Source organism: Saccostrea echinata, unplaced genomic scaffold (assembly GCF_033153115.1).
Source record: "Saccostrea echinata isolate AGI-Se365-2 ecotype Australia unplaced genomic scaffold, CSIRO_AGI_Sech_v1 ptg000012l, whole genome shotgun sequence".
NCBI classification, from domain to species: Eukaryota; Metazoa; Mollusca; class Bivalvia; order Ostreida; family Ostreidae; genus Saccostrea; species Saccostrea echinata.
The window spans coordinates 3,524,071-3,544,350 of NW_026889761.1; the positions used below are offsets into that span (position 1 = coordinate 3,524,071).

Here is a 20,280-nt window from a genome sequence, read left to right on the forward strand (position 1 = left end):
AGTTATTAACAGTGGTGAAGGAGAAACCTCAAGAGTACTGTGCAACAGTATATTCGAGAAGTGGTGTAAATCAGATGTTGATACTTAAAAATTCCAAAGAACTTTTGGAGAATTTGAAATCACAAGATTTTACCAAAATCAACAGCTTAAAAACTTACAACTTTTCTACTTTATACACAACCATTCTCTACGATAAATTAAAGTCCAGGCTTTTTGATATAATTGACAGCTGCTTTTTCAATAAAAATGGAACTCGTAAATATACTTACCTTGTCATTGGTCATTTGCAAAATTATTTTGTTAAAAAACATTATGAGTGTACACACAAGTACTCTGAAGTTGACATTAAAAAGATGCTTGAGTTTCTGATTGACAATATCTATGTGGTTTTTGGAGACCAAGTCTTCCAACAATTTATTGGAATACCTATGGGTACCAATTACGCCCCGTTATTAGCAGACCTTTTTTGCATTCATATGAAGCAGAATTTGTCCAAAATCTTATACGTGAAAAGAAGAAAACATTTGCTGTGGCCTTCAACTCGACATTTAGATATATCGACGATGTATTGTCAATTTACAATGGCTATTTCCATTCTTATGCCGATACGATATATCCTGGTGAGCTTGAGACAAAAGATACCACAGAGTCTGACACATCTGTTTCATATTTGGATATTTTACTTGAAAAAGACGTTAATGGTAATCTAACAACCAAGCTTTATGATAAACGTGATGACTTTAACTTTTTAATCGTCAACTTCCCATACTTATGCAGCAATATGCCTTCATTACCTGCATACGGGGTATATATCTCTCAGTTGAATCGATATGTAAGAGCATGTTCTACGTATGTACAATTTCTAAAACGAGGTAAATTATTGACAAACAAGTTGATGAAACAAGAATATCAGCAGTCTCGTTTAAAGTCATCATTTCGTAAGTTCTATGGTCGATACAATGACCTTGTCAGCAAATAGAATTTATCATTGAGTAAAATGCTGACTTACGTTTTTCATACTAATTGTTAGGCCATTATTAATACACTGAATTGTCGACGGATTTTTCCGTTATTTCCCGATCATGACAAGGAGCACACGGCGGGTGTGACCGGTCGGCAGGGGATGCTCACTCCTCCATGGCACCTGATCCCACCTCTGATGTTTAGAGTTCCGTGTTTGCTCTGCTCCTATTTTGTATTGTTTCATGGACTTTTGAGCTTGGATACTGTTCGTTTTCTCCATATATTTCATTCCAATATCTATTTTAACAATACGACTGATGTGTAATTCTGATAATTTTATTGTTCAAAATGTAACATTTTATCGAGCATGGGTTTTGACCCAAGGTTTCCTCTATTAATTCTTCTCTTGTGAAATTACACACAAAAAGGGATTCCAAAGAGTAAAATATTAGACGAATTCCGAGTTAGTCTCTAATATTCCATTTATGAAAAATATGGAAGGCTGATCATTAAATTTTATAAATAATTTTCAACAATCTCGTTTTAAGTCATTCTATGGTCGTTATTATGATCTTGTTTGCCTACACAGCCTGGTGGGTCGTATTTTTGCCTGATTTGTTTTAAAAAATTGTTAGGCCATTGTTTTATACCATTTTGATACACATTACTTCGTTACTTGAGGAATCAAGGTCACGTCCAACGTCAGAGAATGCTTACCCCCCCCCCCCCCCCCACACACACACAAACCCTCCTCCTCCTAGACACACAACCCCATCTCAGGTGTAACCAGGGGTCCGTATTTTTTGCCCTGTTTACGATTTTTTGCTGGATTAATGAGACTGATCCCTACTTGTTATTTTCACCTTTTATATTTTCCGTTTTAGAAAAAAATTAAATTACGTGGAAAAACCAATTCGTTATACCGCTTTTTATGCTACAAGGGTATATAATGGCATTTAGCTTTATGTAAAGTTTTAGTCGAGCAAATGCTAACAAAGGCATCAAATACGTTGTGCACACTTTAAGGAATACATGTTTTATTTACAAAAATGGTTTACTACGGCTTATTTTTGGGGATAGATTTTGGATTTAATTTCCTTATGACAAAGTAATATAAGCACTATTAGAACAAAATCTCAAGTAGTGTTAGTTAAATACTTCCTTAAAAAAAATATTAAAATCGTAATGATATTTTTTTTGGAAACGGCAAGAAAGTGCAAATAGGGACATTAACTACACTTCAACCTAGAAATACCCTTGAATAAAATTGATATTTTCATAGACGTCTACATTACAAATTCGAGGCAAAATCATTTTCCCTTCACAGTGTTATGGAAAATACGTCATAAAGATAACAAGATTGGATAAATCCTTCTGGCAGTGACTGAAACTAGCTGCCAAAGGTTCTCCATGTTACTGTAAAATCCATGTTTGCCATTTTCAACCTCACAATCACTTATCAGCTTCATGTTGATCTATTCTGTTTTTTTAAATACTACTTGTATAGTTTTGGTTGGATTGGAGAGCGATATGTGTCCCCAGCCCCAACAAAGTTATGGGAATTTTTGTACTGTAATCACTGTTTTAGATGTAATTTTTATGCTGAAGTCCTGCAGCAATATTCAGAGATAAAAAAAAAAAAAAACAAATTTAAGGTTTGAAAATAAAATATTTAAAAAAAAAAACATATTTTTTTAAAATAAATGATCATAATTTTTTTAAAGAAATAAAATTCAAATTATTACCTATTATAAATACTTATTATAAAGTTATGAATTTGTGATGAACACAAGAGGTATTTGACACCTTAGAAACAGGTTTTGAAGTGGACAACGTTTTCACATTTAAATGTGTTTTATTCCTCCATTTTTACATGAAATGAAACAAACTGTAAATGCCAATGAAAGAGAAGACGTGGATTTGTAGTCGTTTTTTTTTATTGTATTTTTAAAAACAAACAAACGAACAATATTTGTGCATACAAACATAAGATTAATACAATTTATATTGTTTGAAAATTACGCATTAAATTCCTTCGCCCGTTTCTGTGTAAGATTTTTTCTTCATTTGGATTCCGTTTCATCTTTATCAGAATAATGCAATGTTTAATAATATTAAACTATCTAAAACTTATATTAGTATTGAATTTTCTGGGTTTTTATCAATTGCATTTTATCACTTAATAAGAACAAAACATTTCGGGGATTTAGAAATTATATTTTTTTTTTAAAAATTAAAAATAAAAAATCTGCAATATAGATATGGTAAATTGTTTGTTGGAAATACTAAACAAGATATGTGAATACAAACAAGCGATTAAACAATCCAAAAATACACAAAAAATAAACAAGGACAAAAAACTAAAATTAAAAAGAATACCAAATCAAAAGTTGTGTTCACAAGAAAATATAGTAAAAAAATGTTTCAATAATCCAAAACAAAAAAACGATCTTTGTTTAACGAACCTTCATTTTCTTACCTCAAACACATTCGGTGATATTTACACAGAAATATGTTTCCGCATATTTGTTTTCTTTTCCGTTTGTTTGATTCTGCAATATCTCTCAGTTAAAAACAATTTTTCTGATTAAAAAGGATTATCATTCAAAGAATGAAGATTTGCTTGTTACATGCTTTATCCAAATAAATATTTGTAATTACCGATGTTTAATTACTGGGAATTAAACAAGTGCAATCAATCAAGAGATGAGACACTTCCTTCTTTATATGTCATCAGGACACTTTGCTTTTTGGTGTGCACAGACATGGCTGCTTTTAAAGTCTTTGGAAAGCTACTTAGAATATTGAGACATCCAATCATTCCAGTCACGCAAGGATCGGGGTTCCACAGTAATGATCAAAGTGTAGTTTTCTTATTGTTCGTGCACCTTGTGTCCGGTGTTTGTGTCATCATTGACACAAATGCAGCAGACCAAGCTTACTCAAATGAAGCTAAAACATGGAACTGGGTAGTTACGATGATATTTGTGACAATTGGATTGATCTCTTTGATTATTCTCATCTTGGCTGCGTGCAGAAATAAGCTGACCACAGATGGAAAAAACCTACCCAACATGGCTGATCCCTCCTTGAATCTTAAAATAGTATTTCTCTGGATCTTTGGATTTGCCGTAATCGTACATATTTCCATCAATGCAGCGATCTATGTCGAGTGCGAACATTCTATTTCTGTAAGGTCAATAGAGGTGACTTTCTCCTTCTTAAGTAGTGTTATTTTAATATTGTTTCTTCTTGTTCAGTTAAGTTTTATTTCATACTACCGAGGGACCAGATTTTTTAAAACATCATTTGTTAACATTTCCTGCATTTTTATTCTTTTGGCAAATTTTGTCATTTGGTTTAATATATTTATTAGTAATATCAATGTATTTCATCCTGCAAACAATACCGTCCCCAGATACAGCAATGAGTCTTACTGTTTCCGAACATCCAATATACAAAAGAGACTGGCTAAACAATTAACACCTTTCCTATTACCAAAGAGAATGGAGTTCTGTATTCTTGCTTCGAGTTTCATTTTGTTGTTCTTGAGTTGGTCCTCCTATGAAACAAATGACAAAATAAAGGACAAACCTAATGATCATAGAAACACGCGTTTGAAGAGAGGCGTTGATTATAGAATGCCTGTTACAGTAGAAGGACGTCATATTATTGGACAACATATTTTTGCTGCAGTGTTTGGAATTTTAATGAATTTACCATTTTTTTTCACAACAATTTTACTAATATTTGCTTTTGACTGGGAAAATGACGACGCTATACTCGCACTTCAAATCGGTGAGGGCTTGAGTGCTCTCTGCATCATTCTACCTGTTTATGTTTGCAGTTATCATCTGAAAAAATATTTCAGCAACTCTTGGAGACCAGCAAAATTGACAACCAACGAGTACATACTGATTCTGAGCTCCTCTGGAGCGATGGCGTACTACATGTTTGGTACGGTGACCGCATTCACTGGTCATTTTAGTTATTTACAGACGTTTCTGTGTACTCGTATTATTTTAATGCTGGAAATTTTTCTACAGACACATTTTTTAATCAAAATCAGACGCTACCATCCCAAAGGACAATCTTCCGTTTTCATCTCCTCTGGAGGAATTATTCTCATGATGACTAATCTGAATCATTGGATTTTAAGTTCTTACAGCAAGCAGAATTGTAAGAGAAATCTGGAAACAAAACTTGTTGGATGCGAAAGTTGGCTCTATATAGTAAATATACTTGTGCCACTCATGCTGTTTTACCGATTTTTTTCCGGTATTAGCGGTTACGCTATATATTACACGTTTAAACCAAAAGTTGCATAAAAATATGCGATAGTTTATACTATACAAATATTAGATACAAAAGTAATTTTAAAAAAAATGTTGTTAGGAACGCCTTGTTGAATTTTTGTTGACTTTTTAAATTTATTAAGTGGGGGAATACTCCTACTTTTTTGGTTTTTTTTAAAATCTTTTAACTCAATATATTTAAGTATAATAACTCAGTTTATTCAATCAAAAGTCAAGACAAGACTATCACGAGATAATAGTAAATTACAAATTCGAGCAGATTTTTTTTTATATTTTTCTTTCTGATTGTAACTAAATTTAATGTTTGAAATTTTGTATTGTATGATAACTTTAGTAAATTAAATTTTGATCTGAATGAAAACAAAACAAAACATGAATCCACTGCATAGAAATGATACTAAATAGTAATTGAGGGTTTCTTGTTAAGGAATAAATTGATTGCATCAATTTAAGAAATCTATCATTACTTTAAAATGTGATTTTAATGATACGACACAAGTCTGTGGCAAAATTAATACATGTAATACATTGAATAAAAATACGCAGGAATTTATTTATTTTTTCTACATGTACCAAACTGCTGCATTCATTAATGGAAGAGTAGCATTTGTTATGTAAACAATAGTAAACTCACTCAAAAATGTATTGTGATAACTTATTCAGATAACAATTAAAATTTAAACACATCATTTTCATGAATCTGAAAAAATAAGATTTTTACATTGCTATTATTGTATTTTTATTTTATAGAGAAATACATGAATAACATGCATAAAAACAGTCAACTTACAAAGTCCATTAGAAAAACCATTATGTGCTCATTTGTACCCAAGACTAAGTATTATTAAATGTTAACAATTATGATTTTTTTCTTACATGTAATAAGAGATATTTTTTTTTTATTGTTTTAAGTTTTTAGTAGATTGCTGTTTCCATCGATTAACAGACAATTCATGTACATAGATATTTTAACTGAAATAGAAATTAAATTAATACATTTATTATGAAAATGACCAAATAAGTAATTTTTCTTGGATGTTTTGTATGTGTGCGTGTGGACCTTACAACTTATCCAAATATAACAAGAAATTAAATAAATCTACCATTAAATTTTATCTTATAAACATTTCTTGGCTTTTCCAGTACTCTGAAGGTTTTGATGTGAGAGAGAGAGAGAGAGAGAGAGAGAGAGAGAGAGAGAGAGAGTGGGCAATATGTTCCCTTTTCAAAACCATTTTTATAAGGAAGATAAACATTTCTAAGATATTTCCAAACTCTATGCGTGTCTTTCCAATAACTATTCGTTTTAAGTGTCACCCACTTCGTTTTCAAACTGTATTTGATTTCAAAAAGAAAAAAAAAACGTCTCTAACATATTTCCTTATTCTAGGGGTATATACATGTAACAGATTGTCACCTTCATGACTAAGGGCTTACTATTATTGAAATGAGTTACTTTCAACAATTTTCCATTGAAAAAAATAGGCCTTAAAAGTCAAATTAGCTAAAGTACAACCAATTCCAGGTTCATAAACATGATATTCTTATGAGGCTTAAAAAGAGATCTATATTTATTACGCCTTCAGATACGTCCCAAATTAAAATTCTGTCTAACATTCTCTCAAAAAAAGAAGTTTGCAAGATGATTAGAAAGTGAATTGTCAGTATTAGAGAAAAAGTGAAAAAGAATTAGATAGATTACAAGATCAGTTTGTACTGGTCCCAGCTGACAAAGCAGGTAAGAACATTGTTTGTAAGGCTCATTATTTTAATTGTATTTAGAGGAACTTAGATATAATCCTGCTAGTGGTAATCCAACTTATACCCATAGCTACCATTCTAAGGAGGAATTTCTTTAAAATTATATGTCAGTTTTAAATATTTTTCATATCCAACAATCAAAATAAATTTGAATTACGATCTCTATATTGGATTCCGAAACTTCATGAAAATCCTTCCAAACAAAGATACATAGCGCGTTCCAGTAAATGTTCTACCAAGCCTCTTTCTTTACTCCTCACTAAGATATTAACAATAGTGAAGGAGAAAGTTCAGGGGTACTGTACAACAATATATTCAAGAAATTGTTTAAAATCAGATGTTGATTTTTAAAAATCCAAGGAACTTTTAGAAAAATTGAACGCAATAAACTCAAGGGTTATCGTTCTTTGTGATGAAGATCTTCGCCATACATTATTGATTCCAATCAATATTTCAGGAAAATCGTAATTTAGAAAGAAACTAATGAAAAAAATCTATGTGACGATTTTTCCCTGCCTCTGAAATAGAGCTAAGTGGAATTTATCGTGATGTTTTACTAAATTCGTGAAAAAAACCTAATGATTTTGTTTATGATTTTTTTATAAGCAAAATTATTTACTTCAGAGTTTTGATTGCACTATAATACTATATTGCTGCACAAAATTAAAAATATAAGCCTATGCTGCATACAGTAATTGGTCAAGTTGCAAATTCAGTTAAAATGTTTGAATTCTTTTGAAGGTTATGCTAGGAGTTGGGGTAAATATGAAGGGAAGACCTGGACGCTTTGTCAGAATGGAATAAGTGATTAAGATATATGTTGATCGTGTAGGAAAGTTGAAAGACAATATTCGAAGCATCTATCCTTTCGCTTTCACTAAATTGGAGGTGATAAGAGAGACTCATGAACAATATGTTATGGTTCCAGCAGACAAGGCTTGGAACAACATTCTTTGTTTTGTAAGGCTAATTATTATAACTGCATTTTATGAAAAGAATGTTTATACGTCTGGAAATCCAACTAATAGGGATGTTTCTGAATATGAATCGAATCTGAATCTGAGACGAATATGAATCGGAAGGATCTCGATCCCGATTGGGAAACACAAGAAAATTTCTAAATTATACAATGAAAAAATGATAGTATAAGATTAATGATATTTTTGTGTGATTTATTTTTTACCTGTGTTATGATAGAGGACTTTACGGATTTTAAATTTTAAAAGTGTTCGAGCCTTCTCCCCCTTTTGAATTAACTAGTTCATTTAAACACTTATGCAAAATGCAAGTATCTAGGTTAAATATGACATTTAAAAAATGCAATGTAACAACAATGAAAAAAAATATCAGTGAATGGCGTTTAGATTTTGGTCATTTGGATGGAGGTGTTATAAGACGGACAACTCAAATTCTATAGACTGAATGTACCAATTCAAATCAAATGAAAATTAAACATGCTCGTAAAGTATTATCGTTGTATTATTCATCTACTTTCTTTATCGTTCCACGCGATAATCGTGTCCTAAACACTATTAAAAAGTATTTTTAAATGATTATATACATTGTACAATACGAGGATGAAGCGCAACTGAACCAAAAAATTTTAACGAGCCAACTGCAAAAATAAGTCTTAAGACTTCATCAATTAGGGACATAACGGTAATTTTGATCTGATTGTATCGTGTTGCAAATAATGGTAAAATTATTAAAAGTGGGGTACAGACCTCCATGTCTCACCCAGTTATTACTGGCCTGCAATACCATAGATTTTGACGACAGTTTATTAGCGATCAAGTTGGGTTAGGTATCAAGGTATTCCAGATTTCTCAGAGTTATTAAATTGTATGTAAAATAGGAAGCAAAAATGAACTTACCATCCCTTCACCGAGGTTCTCTACAGCCCAGCTGCTAAGTACTTCGGTACTGGCTTGAAAACACGGAATTGCAGTGATAGAATTTAGAAATTTATTTCAAAATTAAGGATGATCTCCCTCGTGCATAGCTCTGATCCTTTGACGTATTTGGCTCCAGTCTTTGATACCCCTTTTTTCAGCTCTTTAAAGTTTTTCTGTATTTTTTCCCCAGATTTCCAACGTTTCGGCATGAGCATCACTGAAGAGACATAACTTGTCGAAATGCGCATCTGGTGCATCAGAATTGGCACCGTATATGATTTACATTTAGGAAACACAGACCCCTTGTAAGCTGGTTGAGGAAAATTACCCCCCCCCCCCCCCCCGATTTATCAATGTGTTTTTCACGGCTGGAGAGAGTTTGAAATTTTGTCAAAGAAATTCGAGTTGTATTAAAAGTAAAAGGTGACAGGCCCCTAGAACGCAGGTGTGCACGTGGGGGTGGGGGGTTCAGCCCCCTACTTTTTTCTGAATATAGTATTCTGCTATAGTTGATTTTCATTTAGAGACTGGTTGTCCTCTCCCCCACTTTTTGCTGTAAGGTCGAGCAACGGCAGATTCCAGGATTTGGACAGGTAAGGACTTTTTTTTTAAAACTGTTGCTATATGCTTGCTGAATATATATCGATATCTCACCTTTTGGGAATTTATAGGTATGTCCTTCTCCCCGCCCTGAACAAAATTTCTGGGTCACTATTAGCATTTTAGATACATCCCCCCCCCCCAAAAAAAAAAAAAATCAAACTAGATTACTTCATAAAGTCTTATTTTTTCACCATTTTTTACATGTAATATACGAACATAATAGCCATAAACGACATACGTCATTGACATAATTATTACTTCAAGGATATGGTGGTGGGGGTGGGGCACAAACTTTTATCTTTTCTTGCCGATTACAGATTGATATACTACAGAGGAATCCGAAAATCAATAATCATATCCTCAGTATATAATATGCATTGATTTTGAAATCGGGATCGAAAGTCCTCCGATTCAGATTCGTTTCAGATTCATTTTCAGAATCGGATTAGTTTCATATTCAGAAACATCTCTAATACTGACAATTCACTTTCTAAGTATGGAATTCTTCAAAATCTCATTTCAGTCTTTAATACTCTTAACATTCCTGTCAACGTAAATGAGTGTGCTCTACCCTGCACATATGGATTCCTAAACTTCATAAAATCCTTACAAAAAGACATTGTTGGGTCCAGCAAATGTTCTACCAATCCGTAAACTTTACTCCTCCCAAAATATTAACTGCTGTTAATATTTTTATAGAGGAACCTCAGACGTGATATGCTACATCTAGAAGTGGTGTAAATCAGATATTGATTACAAAAATGTTTCAAAAGTCAGTTATATCGAAACTTTCGACTTTTCATCACGTTATACAACCATCCCTCACGATAAATAAAAAACTATGCATTTAAGGGGATGAGGGACATATGGTCACATGACTCTGTTTAACTACGTCATAATCTCCGTTTATATAAGTGCAAAACGTGTAAAGCATCAGGTCTTGTATAAATTTTTGGCAATTTTTTTTTTCTTTAATTACCATCTTATATTAATAAAAAGAAAAATTTAACATTCTTGTAAACATTAACAAATTAAGAAAAAAGATTGATCCACTACTCTGTTTCCCTAAACTGCGCGACCAACAAGTCGGTGAGGTCATACATGATCCGTTAGTACAACAAGATCATACTCGGTGAATACAGGGGCGGTATTATTATATAAAAACAGGTCATAACCAGTATATGATGAAATATTTTGAGAAACAGGGAACACAAAAATTATTTTTGCATGACAGATGACGGAAATCTAATGTAGTATATCTTATTTCGCTTATTTAGCTTACGTGTGACGTCATCGTTGGTTTTTCCCGTACTCGAGAAATGTATACATGACAAGTTTTTGTCCTGCTTATGTCGTTTTTAACCATGTTCTATGCAATATTGAGGTCAGCTTCACCATTCGAAATTTTTACAGTTCATCGATAATTTGAAGCACTTGCATTTCAACGTAAATTTAAAAATATTGAATGATAGAATTTTTTGTAAATTACGTTTTTTGTTGTTTAAGTTGTCTTAAAAAGTTCGTAATTTTCCCTATCCAGATGCAGTGTAATAGAAGAAACTTGCTGTTTCGAATTGTAAACCCTATTCATACTCTGAAATATTTTAAAAGATACATGTTCACTTCCATATTTTAATATATCCTTTAAAAAATCCCATTATGGACAGAGTAATGAGCCCGGAAACATGGAGAATTAAAACTCTACTTAGATACTGTAGGGCATAGTATTTATCAATCAGTATCTCCAAAATAAGGTAAGAAACCTAATGGTATAACTGCTTTAAGATATATGGGACATACTTAGTTAGAAATATACAAAATATAAAAAAAAAAATTGAATGACAAGTATTTTTTCAGCTCAAGGTCCTTCTTCCCCTTAAACTGCTTCTTCAATAAAAACGATCTAGGAAATTTTTAATATCTTGTGATTGCTCATCAACAAAATAACTTTTAAAAAATCTTTCTGATTCTACACACAAGTACTCGGGAGTTGATATTAAAAGGATGCTGAATATCTCCACTGACAACATCTATTTTCTCTCCGGAGACCAGATCTTCTGCAAACTGTTGGAATTCTGAATATAGATTATATATGTATAGAGCTGAGAGCATTGCATCCATTCAACAGACATAAACAATACAGTGAATGATAATTACATGATACAAAGGAAGATAAAATGTGATTTTGATATGAGTCTGACCACACAGAAATTTAAAAAAAATAAATGCTGACAGTGTATATTAATATTTTATTACAGAATTGAGAATAACTTGATAGAGGTTGCATCATAAAGAAAAATAACATTATAATTTTTTTTTTCAATTTGAATCCCCCCTCTCTTTGAGACAAAATATTACATACATGTTGCAGAATTAGCGATGTATATGAGGCATTAAACTTTGTCGTTAGTAGGATAATCAGGATTTTATTTTCTGTCTTCAAGCATCAGTCCAGTTCTGAGGGATATCAGTCATAGATAGTCCGATATTCCGCCTATCAGGCTGATACTAACATCGATAAAGATATATGGCGTCAAAGCAATGTTTTAAAAACTAATTGTGTCTATTGAGTCCACTAGTAATTTTTTCCTTACCTTGTCACTTCAAGTAAACATTTACTCCGACCCGCTCATTTGTTTATCCCTTATGTGTTAATGCAACTAAACGCTGTTTGGTCATTGAGCAAAAGGAAGGTCATATGGTGATCTAGGGGTATAGAAGTAATCATTGGATAACCTAGGTTCTCCGGACCTTCCACACATTTTTTCATAGAGTTTCATTTTCATATAAAGTCTACAGAACTGAATTCCATTGATATTTCGGTTCAGAAATATGAATATGAGAAAAAATTAAAGGAAAATTTATATATTTATATTGATAAACACCCAATTTGCAATAAAATTGTAATGCCTAGTTTTCAAATATTTTTGAAAGAATTCTATCTATTTTTTTAAAAATCATTTTGGGGGCATTTTAATTGTATTTATCTTTTTTAAAGTAGATATTGAATTCTGTTGCTATTATTAGAAAAGGGGATTTTAGTTTGCCGTCGCACTATGTTATTCTTAGAGCCGCGTTTATCTATACATACTGCACGTTAAAGGTAACGTTTTTTATATAAAATATTTCTAACTGCCTTTCTTCACAAAATCTTCAGTCAGCGAATTAAAAATAATAACTTTCTTTTCAGTTTTTACATTTAGTGTTTTAGATTAAATAAGCTTTGATTTGTCTTGTCTTTTTTTTTTAATTTAGACTGGTTATTTATGTCTTTATCGTAAGAAAGATCTTGCATAGACATGGATTGCCATTCTATTCTAAACTTATACCATTATCCATGAACACCTTTCGTAAATTTTGGGAATATCCGCTTCTCAGTCATGAACGATAATTCTTAAAATTATTAATAAACTAAAATTTCTCAAGATGAAGCTGTAAATTTAAATCTTCTTGGGCAACAATTTTCATTTCATGCATCTCAATATGATTCAAGGTTTATTGAATTCTTAAAAAAAATACGGAGTAAAAATTGATATTTGTTACCACATATAAGTACAAAAATACATGTAAATACAATTTTAGAGAAATCGAATTTCTTTTATCTAGCCTTAGATCCCAATGCTTATTAGCATGATATGAAATTAGAAGTGATTTGTGATGTCTTGCAATGATAGTACAAGCTTTTTACACAAGGTAACTGGTATTATATAAAAAAAAATTATGCAAATAAAATACCTAAAATAAATACACGCATAAAACTCACACAATTTTCTTTGAATGCATGGATACCTATAGTATTTTTATCTTAAAATACATTTGTTGCATTTTTCTTTTCTATAAATGTGCTTATTGACAAGTTATTCTTGTAACTTAGAGAGTTTTTGGCAAAAGTTTTGCTCTGAAATAATATCCCAAAACAAAAAGCATGTCTTCTCAGCATCGGAAAAGTTAGATATTCATTGTAGTTTTGACAGACTAACAATACGTTTTGGTAAATATGAGCACAAGAATATATGTAGATTAGAAATCTTATTAATACTTATTGTAAAACAATTTATATTTGCTAGTGAATATAAAAAAATGTTCCAAATGAAATATTGATAATCTAATACAGAGGATCATACACAGAATTTTATAGAAAAAGCTTTGTTGTTACAAAGCTGTAGACATATGGAATATGAAAGGCATTGGCAAAAAATCTGTGATGCACTTTGAAAATCTTATCTATTTGTATGATGAACTGTAATGGAATATTAAGTTGTTATTATATTGTCAATATTTTTATCTATACATTTTTTTTACCACTGCTGATCCCCCCTTTTTTCTCCGTTAAAAAAATAACTTTCACAGTTACAAGTTAATTTTGTTCTGTTGTAAGAAGAGCAAAAGTATTAAGAAATTCATTGTGTATAAGTATATGTTTTTATTATTTATATATTTATCAAGTTTGCTTTATACACCTGTGAAAGCTAATAAAAAAAAAGAAAAAAGAAAAAAAAATTATCTGTTGAATCATTTTCAATTAGAAAATACATAGTTGGTGTTTTATTTCCTTTTCCTGAAAATGAATTATAGATTTGATAATTTTCCCTTTATAATATGATTAAATATATTGATGGATTGTGAAAAAATACCATGGGTCAATACACTTTATTCTATTTTATTTTTTTTTTAGCATTTTCGATTACTTAATTGCTGATTTTTAGAACCTGGGGATCGGGCTACCTTAAAACAATTGAATACTAAAAGTAGACATTCTCATATATCATTGTTTTCACATGCAATTATATTGTACAATTCTGAAGAAAAAAAATCCCTCATAAAATATAATTGAGTTTTTGCCTATTTAACGATTCTTAAAAAGAGGTGCTTTATCGCGTTTATACCTTTTTGCATTTAAGTATGAGTAATGTCATAGTGTTAATTTGAGAATTCAATAGATCAAAAGCAAATCAGAAGTCTCTGATGAGACTGTAGCTCTACTGGTCTGTAAGTATAACAAAGGAAAAGTAGCACTTGTATTTGAAACTTTGCAACAGTAATAAAGAGAATTATATATCTTAATGTAGTCTACTTCTGTGCTAAGTTATATTGAAATCAAACGAAAATTATAGGAGGAGTAGCGTTTTGAAAGTATTTCAAAGAAATTTCTATTTTTAGTAACCATGACAACACCATTCACTGAAATCAAATATATGCAATACTTTGTAAAATATTAAAATAAATGCAACGTTGGATCTTGTCTATCACCGCACGACAAGAAAGAAATGCATTAAGGACACTAATTTTGAAAATGAGGATACATAAATTTACACAAAAAGGAATGACTTTCTCTCTTAAAAAATTACCTTTGGACAAAGTTCAAATAATTTTATTACTTCAACTCAAAACAAGACAGTTGATAGCAAAATAGCAGTAAAGATTATTAAAAAGAAGCAAGTGACAGATTAAAACGATCCGCGGATGAGCTGAAAATGAATGATAAAAAAGTAACTAAATAACGACGTTGGTAACATTCTTGCCATGTGGCCATAGTCAAAACCTAACGTCGCGTTTATTTTAATATTTTAAAAAGTGTTTTATGTAATCAAATGAATTTTTAAGGCAAAAATCAAATTGATAGGGGTATAATTATGCAACATTTTGTTGATAACATTTGATTATTATAGGGGATGCTCACTCCTCCATGGCACCTGATCCCACCTCTGATGTTTGGAGGTCCGTGTTTGCTCTGCTCCTATTTTGTATTGTTTAATGAACTTTTGAGCTTGAATACTGTTCGTTATCTCCATATATTTTATTGATAATTATAGGTTTTATGGCAGTTTTGATATTGCTTTTGAATCAATCCTCGTTTTAGTGTTGAAGTCCTGCTGCAATATTCAGACGTCAAAACGAGAGAGAGAGAGAGAGAGAGAGAGAGAGAGAGAGAGAGAGAGAGAGAGAGAGAGCATTTTCGTCCTTCTTCCTTATTTACAATTCAGGAAGAAAAATGTTTCTAAAATATTACCTAACACTACGGGTGCCTATTAAATAACTCTTTGTTGAATTAAGTGTCATCCACTTCCTTTTTAAGCTAAATAAAGATTTCAAGCATAAAATAGTCTACAAAATGTTTCCTACGATAGATTCTCATTTTATGTTGACCTTCACATTTAAGGGCTAGCTGTTTACAGTAATCTTTTCCTTACAAACCATTCAATTTTATCAATCAAAGTTACTGATGTAAATTCAATTCATGGTCCATAAATCATAAACATAAACATCTTAATTGTGGGAAAAAATTTATCAAGGCTATATATATATATATATATATATATATATATATATATATATATATATATATATATATATATATATATATATATATATATATATATATATATATATATATATATATATATATATATATATATATATAATTCTTTGTCATGAGAAAACATATTATCATATACATCTTGGGTTATTTTAAATATAATGATTGAATCCTTTTTTAAGTTCTTGTTACGCTAACACGTTAATTGATTAATATTCAGTAAAACGGAGATTACCATGGAATCGTCATTGTCAATGTTCGTGGATTTCGTGGGACACCTTATCCCACGAATTTACCTGCCGACCGGTCACACACGCCGTGTGCTCCTTGTAATGATCGGGAAATAACGGAAATATCCGTCGACAATTCAGTGTGTAAATAAAGGCCTAACAATTAGTATGAAAAACGTCAGTCAGCATTTGACTCAATGATAAATTGTATTTGCCGACAAGGTCATTGTATCGACCATAGAACTTACGAAATGATGACTTTAAATGAGACAGCTGATATTCTTGTTTCATCAACTTATTTGTCAATAATTTACCTCATTTTAGAAATTGTACATACGTAGAGCATGCTCTTATGTATCGAATCAACCGAGAGATACATGTATATACCCCGTATGCAGGTAATGAAGGTATTTTGCTGCATAAGTAAGGGTAGTTCACGATTTAAAAGTTAAAGTCATCACGTTTATCATAAAGCTTGGTTGTTAGACTACCATTAACGTCTTTTTCAAGTATAATATCCAAATATGAAACAGATGTGTCAGACTCTGTGGTATCTTTTATCTCAAGCTTACCAGGATATATCGTATCGACATAAGAATGGAAATAACCATTGTTAATTGACAATACGTCGTCGATATACCTAAATGTCGAGTTGAAGGCCACAGCAAGTGTTTTCTTCTTTTCACGTACAAGATTTTGGACAAATTCTGCTTCATATGAATACAAAAAAGGTCTGCTAATAACGGGGCGCAATTGGTACCCATGGGAATTCCAATAGATTGTTTGAAGACCTGGTCTCCAATAACCACATATTAGATATTGTCAATCAGAAACTCAAGCATCTTTTTAATGTCAACTTCAGAGTACTTGTGTGTACAATCAGAATGTTTTTTAACAAAATAATTTTGTAAATGACCAATGACAAGGTAAGTATATTTACGAGTTCCATTTTTATTGAAAAAGCAGCTGTCAATGATATCAAAAAGCCTGGACTTTAATTTATGGTAGGGAATAGTTGTGTATAAAGTAGAAAAGTCGTAAGTTTTTAAGCTGTTGAATTTGGTAAAATCTTGTGATTTCAAATTTTCCAAAAGTTCCTTGGAATTTTTAAGTATCCACATCTGATTTACACCACTTCTCGAATAAATAAATTCCTTACAAACAAAAGAAAGTGTCTGTAAATGTCTTGTGTCATGGTCATCTGCATAGTCATTCCTTTAGCACCAAACTGCACACGGCATTACGTCACTGGCCTAGGCCCATCGTAAGTGTACAGCTGTTCAAACAAAGCACAGAAAGTAAGATGGATATGGTTGCATTGAAGAATCATGCGAAGTTAAACGAGTGTGCAGTTGTATTTGATGGATTAATTCAAGCAGTATGAGTATTTCAAAAACCATAACATACACTCGCACAATACTTGGAAACCTGGATCCGCTCGCACTGTGATCCGCTTCTTTACTTTTACTAGGGATACGCTTGCATGTCCTGGGGAAATCCGAGTCAAGTACTGTAGCAACAGGTCTCAGAATTATGGAATGTGGCGTGAATTAGTCCAAATTAATACATGTATATACGAACATGTATCCGTTTGCATGTAACTCAAGGAACTCAGAAAACAGGCGCTGTTAAGGGAATCATCAAAACGGGGTATGTTTTTAATATTGTCAGATTTCAATTATCTGTTTTAATTTGAATACATGTATTTCACAAAATTCTGTGTATTTAAAAAAAATGTTTAAAGAAATTAAGTAATGAGTTTACATGTATTCCTCTTGAAAATGGTTTTTAGATAACTATGCATTAATAGATTGAAGAGAGGGTGTGGACTTTTGTGAGATTTCTCATGTTTTCTCTGGATAGGTTGTATATGCTTACAGAAATTGAAGAAATAATTCAAAAAGTATTGAGTTATTTTGGAAGTTATTGTACAGTACATTGGAAGTTATTGTAAGTTAAGCTCCGCCCCTAGAAGTTATAGTACGTTGGAATTCAGCCAAAGGTTTTTTATCTGATTTAAAGTATGGCTAACATCAAAGAAAAAGTACAGCACCATGACACAAATAAAATATATGAAGAAATGTGTATACACCTGTTGATCCGTTTTTTGCCCTGTTCACGATTCGAAGTCCTTTCTGGATTTATCAAACTTCGCAACATTGATTTTCATCTAGACCAATAGCATTAGATTCAGAAAAATAGTATGAGGTATGAAACACTGCCCATTTTTTTTTTTAAAGAAAGAAGATATCATTTTTAGAGTTTCATTGGAGTATGACATGAAGCCGGTCACGTGATCAAATCTTCTATAACGCCCTTCGGATGTTATAGGATTTAATCACGTGACCGACTTCATGTCATACTCCAATGAAACTCTAAAAAATGATATTTCATTTCTTATATTTATATTTTACTTTTTTTATTCGTGTTACAAAGAAATATAGGCACTATTTAGACTTTGCTATGGAAATGCAACATAACGTACCTACGACGTAATGTGGCGTCACAATTGTAACTTTCCAAATGACTCGTGCAGTATGCTTTCCAAACGCAAGAAAGTCTGATCATGTGACCAACTGCATGTCATTGAAAATTGAATTTCAATTTAATTAGTATTGTTATATAAGGAAAGACATTGGCAAATGTAAAGATTAAGAAATGATTTTTATGTCAGATCATGATATAAAGAAATTTTTACTCCGAGAACAGGAAGAGTAATAAAAATTTATTATCACATTATCATTTGGCAGGTTTTATCGAATCGACTACTCAAAGGTCTCAATTATTTAAATCCGGTAAAGTAAGCTGTGAGTAATATTATGAGTTTTTACCTGGAAAATTGTGTCTCTTTTTATAAAGAGCCGGTCCCCCTTAAATTAAAAAAAATAATTTTTGGGGGGAAAAATTTTGGATTCAAGCATGGCATCACTGAATGAGAGGTTTAAAGCATTTGTTTTTCAAGAAGCATTTCCTCTATGACATACTAATATTACCACTTTAAGTTCAAAATCATAATTAAAGTTTTTTAAAAAAAATATTTCTTTTATTATATAAAAAACAGTAATGACTTTTATGGAAACGTCAGGAAAGTGCAAATAAGGATATTAATTAGACTTTATCCTAAAATATATTGTATTTTTTTCCATGAATAAAATTGATATTTTCATTAACACGTTAGTTTACTGTGAAAATAACAAATTCGAGGCAAAAATCCCTTCACAGTGTTATGTAAAATACGTCAAATAAATAGCGAGATTAAAGAAATTCTTCTGGTAGTGACTGAAACTAGCTGCCAAAGGTTCTACAACTAAAAATCCAATGTTGCCGAATTTCAACCTCACAGTCTCTTATAAGCTTTGAAGTTTCATGTTGATCTATGATGCGACAACCTTTTCTTGTTTGCTACAAAAAAAAAGTTAATACTAATTGGGTATAAAAAAGCAAAGAAATGTAATAAACAGAAAATTCAATTCAATATAATTAACAAAAAAAAAAATCATATGTAAAAGACAGAAAAATCAGTTCGTTGAACTAGATATGAAATTTGAATCACTAAAGATTTTTTTCTGTTTTTACTCTATGGTATTAGCACATGTCATTTCATGGTGTGATTCGACTTTTCCACTCAAAAAGCAGAGTTTGTACGCTGTTTACGTCGATAAAAGAAAATAAATACAAACATGCCATATATGGTTGTGCAGATATATTATCATAGAAGACAAAAGTAATAAACAGTTTGCCAGGGCACTTCCTCTGAAAGTGTAGATGAGTGCGATTCTGGGGAGGGGGGTATTCCGTGTAATTCGGAGTTGGATACCTTGTGATATTATTAAACTATGGGTTAAAAAAATATTACCGAATTAAGTGCCTGTGGATTTATCCTATATGCCGTGTCACTAAACTGCTGTGTCCCTTTCATCTGACACAGGCTGCAGTCTGGTGCTAGATAAGAGCTAGAAAACACAATATAACAATAAGTATTTGTATTTATCAATATGATTCTTACTCTAACCACCTTACCTGCTCGCAGAAGGATAAAAGGTAAGCTAAACTAGGACTTAAGGTAACCTTCCCATTCACAACTATCAAAACTGTTTACTCCTCTACAGAATATAGTGCATTGTAACCACAAAGTGAAAGTAGAATAAATCGTTCTACCGGGAAGCCTTACAAATGTAAGATACAACTGACAGAAA

General features: G+C 31.5%; 1 protein-coding gene across 1 annotated transcript; it reads left to right on the forward strand.

The window, feature by feature from the left end:
• Window positions 1-4,604: 4,604 nt before the first annotated feature.
• Window positions 4,605-5,291, forward strand: LOC133185692 (uncharacterized). The gene has a single exon (XM_061320995.1). The coding sequence runs from the start codon at window positions 4,605-4,607 to the stop codon at window positions 5,289-5,291; it is 687 nt and encodes a 228-aa protein (XP_061176979.1).
• The last annotated feature ends 14,989 nt before the right edge of the window (window positions 5,292-20,280 follow it).

Bases quoted from the DNA above. Each gene is read 5' to 3' on its own strand.
- LOC133185692 (XM_061320995.1), top strand. From the start codon at position 4,605: ATGCCTGTTACAGTAGAAGGACGTCATATTATTGGACAACATATTTTT.